General features: G+C 36.0%; 1 protein-coding gene across 1 annotated transcript; it reads left to right on the plus strand.

Moving 5' to 3' along the window:
- The first annotated feature begins 1187 nt into the window (after positions 1–1187).
- On the plus strand, positions 1188–2166 carry LOC127437680 (mesoderm posterior protein 2-like). The gene is made up of 2 exons (XM_051692745.1): positions 1188–1877; positions 2131–2166. Exons 1-2 carry the CDS (start codon positions 1188–1190, stop codon positions 2164–2166), a joined length of 726 nt encoding a protein of 241 aa, XP_051548705.1.
- Positions 2167–2465: the final 299 nt, after the last annotated feature.

Here is a 2465-nt window from a genome sequence, read left to right on the forward strand (position 1 = left end):
CCCACAGTGGTAAAAGTGGTAACCTGCAATTGTTAGGCCACCTCAAAGAGATATTTCTACCTGGTCTAACCCTTAAAATGAGTTTTGTTGATGTAACCTATGTAATCAGGTTGATTAGAGATGGTAAATAATATTTCTGACTGCTGAATGTCTTATTGACAGCCAAATGGAAACGTCTTATAGACATATTGGAGATGAGCAAACAACCTAAAAAAATATGTCTTTCAGATATATATACACACATTAAAATAGATGTCTTGGTGATGTACATGTGCTATCAGGGAATGGAAGTGAATGGGGATAATCCATAAATGTTATGAAAACTCTCTGTTTAAAAAGTATAGCCACAAGAAATTAACAATATGCTTGTTAACATGATTTTAGTGTGATAAAACTGCTTACTAAACTTTTCTGAGTACAGTTATATTTAATTTTACAACTTTGTTTCCATGACAACGTAAGGCTATAAAACCTAAAACGACTGTAAAAGGACAATTTACACAACTTTAAACTCAATTAATACATGAGTTTTAAAAGAAGAATTAATTTAAGTGCTTTTATAAAATTATAAGCTTCATATCTCTGCCTTTAAACCCTCAAAAAGTTAGCCCAATTCACTTCCACTGTAAGTGCCTCACCAACATTGTTTTTTGCTTTATTTATTCATTTCTTTTTTTAATGTGGGATGAGTCGATATATATATATATATATATATATCGACTCATCCCACATTAAAAAAAGAAATGAATAAATAAAGCAAATTCACTATATATATATATATATATATATATATATATATATATATATCAACAATGCACCACAAATGCTGTCGATTGAGCTTAACTTGTATTGAGCACGGAATATTCCTTTAAGGAAACAATTGCAGGTTACTTCTTTTTACAGTGCAACTAACTGTATCTTGAACTTGTCCTTTACCAATTAATGTTATCTTTTCACTGCAGTCAGCTCCTCCCACCTGTGCTTGTGATGTGAGTTTTCCCAGAGACCCCCTGCCCCTGGTGTGATGTCTCTCTGCTGCTTTGAAATTCTTAAGCACCTTCTGAAGGTGTAACATCACACCTCTTCATCCAGGATATATTGGACTGCTGCTTCCAGTTCACCAGCATTCACTCAGGTTCTAGAGAACAAAAAGGAAACATCTCATCAGCTTTGGAAAGATCATGACCATGGAGTTAAACTTTTCTCCATTTATGCTACAGGGAACCAAATGCCAGTTTGAACATGAGCAATTATCTATCATCTCTGATGCTGGGTACTATAGTGCCTGTGACAGCCTTTCTCCAAGTTCCTCCATTGACTCCGGATGCTTTTCTCCTCCTGTGGGCTGGTGGGGAGCTGGAAGACAGCCAGATGCCATTGAAAAAACTGATATCAACAGCCAACCTGCTAAGAAATCCAAAATAGATCTACCTACTGAAGGAAAGAGGCGTTCTAGATCCAAAAACCCTGGAACGAAGCGCCATACAGCAAGTGAAAGAGAGAAGCTCAGGATGAGGGACCTGACCAAAGCTCTCAATCATCTCCAAACCTACTTACCTCCATCTGTGGCACCTCCAGGACAAACCCTAACCAAGATCGAAACCCTTCGCCTCACTATTAGCTACATCTCCCACCTGTCAGCTCAGCTCAAGCACAATGAGGAGACCTCCACTACAAGATGCTATAACTCACAAGATCCATCAGAGAGGCTTCAGAGTGGGCCTTTTCCAGGAACCTGGTGTCTAGATGGGCCACAAGGACACTTGCAAGACAGTGCCCAGTACTGTCCAACATTCACTGCCTTCACAGATTCAACACAACAGATGGAAACAAACATTCCCTCTTCCTCATACTCCAAAGTTGCACAATCTTGTATGGTAAGGATGCTACTATGTTTTGTTTTCTTGAGTGTTCTCAATAGTAGATAATAGTTTAATAGTAGATAAGATACAAAGATAAAACTTTTAGACAAAGATAAAGCAATTTACTGTTACTCAAATATTTTACTTTAGGGTTGCTTCGAGTCGTAAAAAGTCTTACATATACAGTAGCTTAATGAAACATGCAGAAACCCTGTTACTTTACATTGTGCTGAATTTCTAAATCCAAACATTTTCTTTTCTTCAACAGTTTCCCTGCATGATGACAAATGATGCCACACACTAAAATCATGAGTTTTTCCAATGAAGAACATAAAGGAGAAGATTTCAGGTCGAGGTCACCTTATGCCAAAATCAGATGGTCACTGAGTGGTCATCGAAAAACAAAGACTTTATTTGTTTTTACATTGTGATTTAATAATTTACAGTAATTTATCAGATAACTTATTTTTCTATTAAATACATTTGTACATATTGTAAATTTATGGGGGAAAAAAATACAAATAAAATATAATGTAAACAATGTATATTTTATGTGCATTAATTGACCAAAATTGTTTCTACTCCTAAAATACAACCCATTCC

This window comes from Myxocyprinus asiaticus, chromosome 48 (assembly GCF_019703515.2).
Source record: "Myxocyprinus asiaticus isolate MX2 ecotype Aquarium Trade chromosome 48, UBuf_Myxa_2, whole genome shotgun sequence".
In the NCBI taxonomy this organism is placed as follows: Eukaryota; Metazoa; Chordata; class Actinopteri; order Cypriniformes; family Catostomidae; genus Myxocyprinus; species Myxocyprinus asiaticus.

Coding starts and splice junctions, on each gene's coding strand:
- LOC127437680 (XM_051692745.1), top strand. CDS start 1,188: ATGGAGTTAAACTTTTCTCCATTTATGCTACAGGGAACCAAATGCCAG. Junction 1,878..2,130: donor AAGTTGCACAATCTTGTATG/GTAAGGATGCTA, acceptor TTTCTTCAACAG/TTTCCCTGCATGATGACAAA.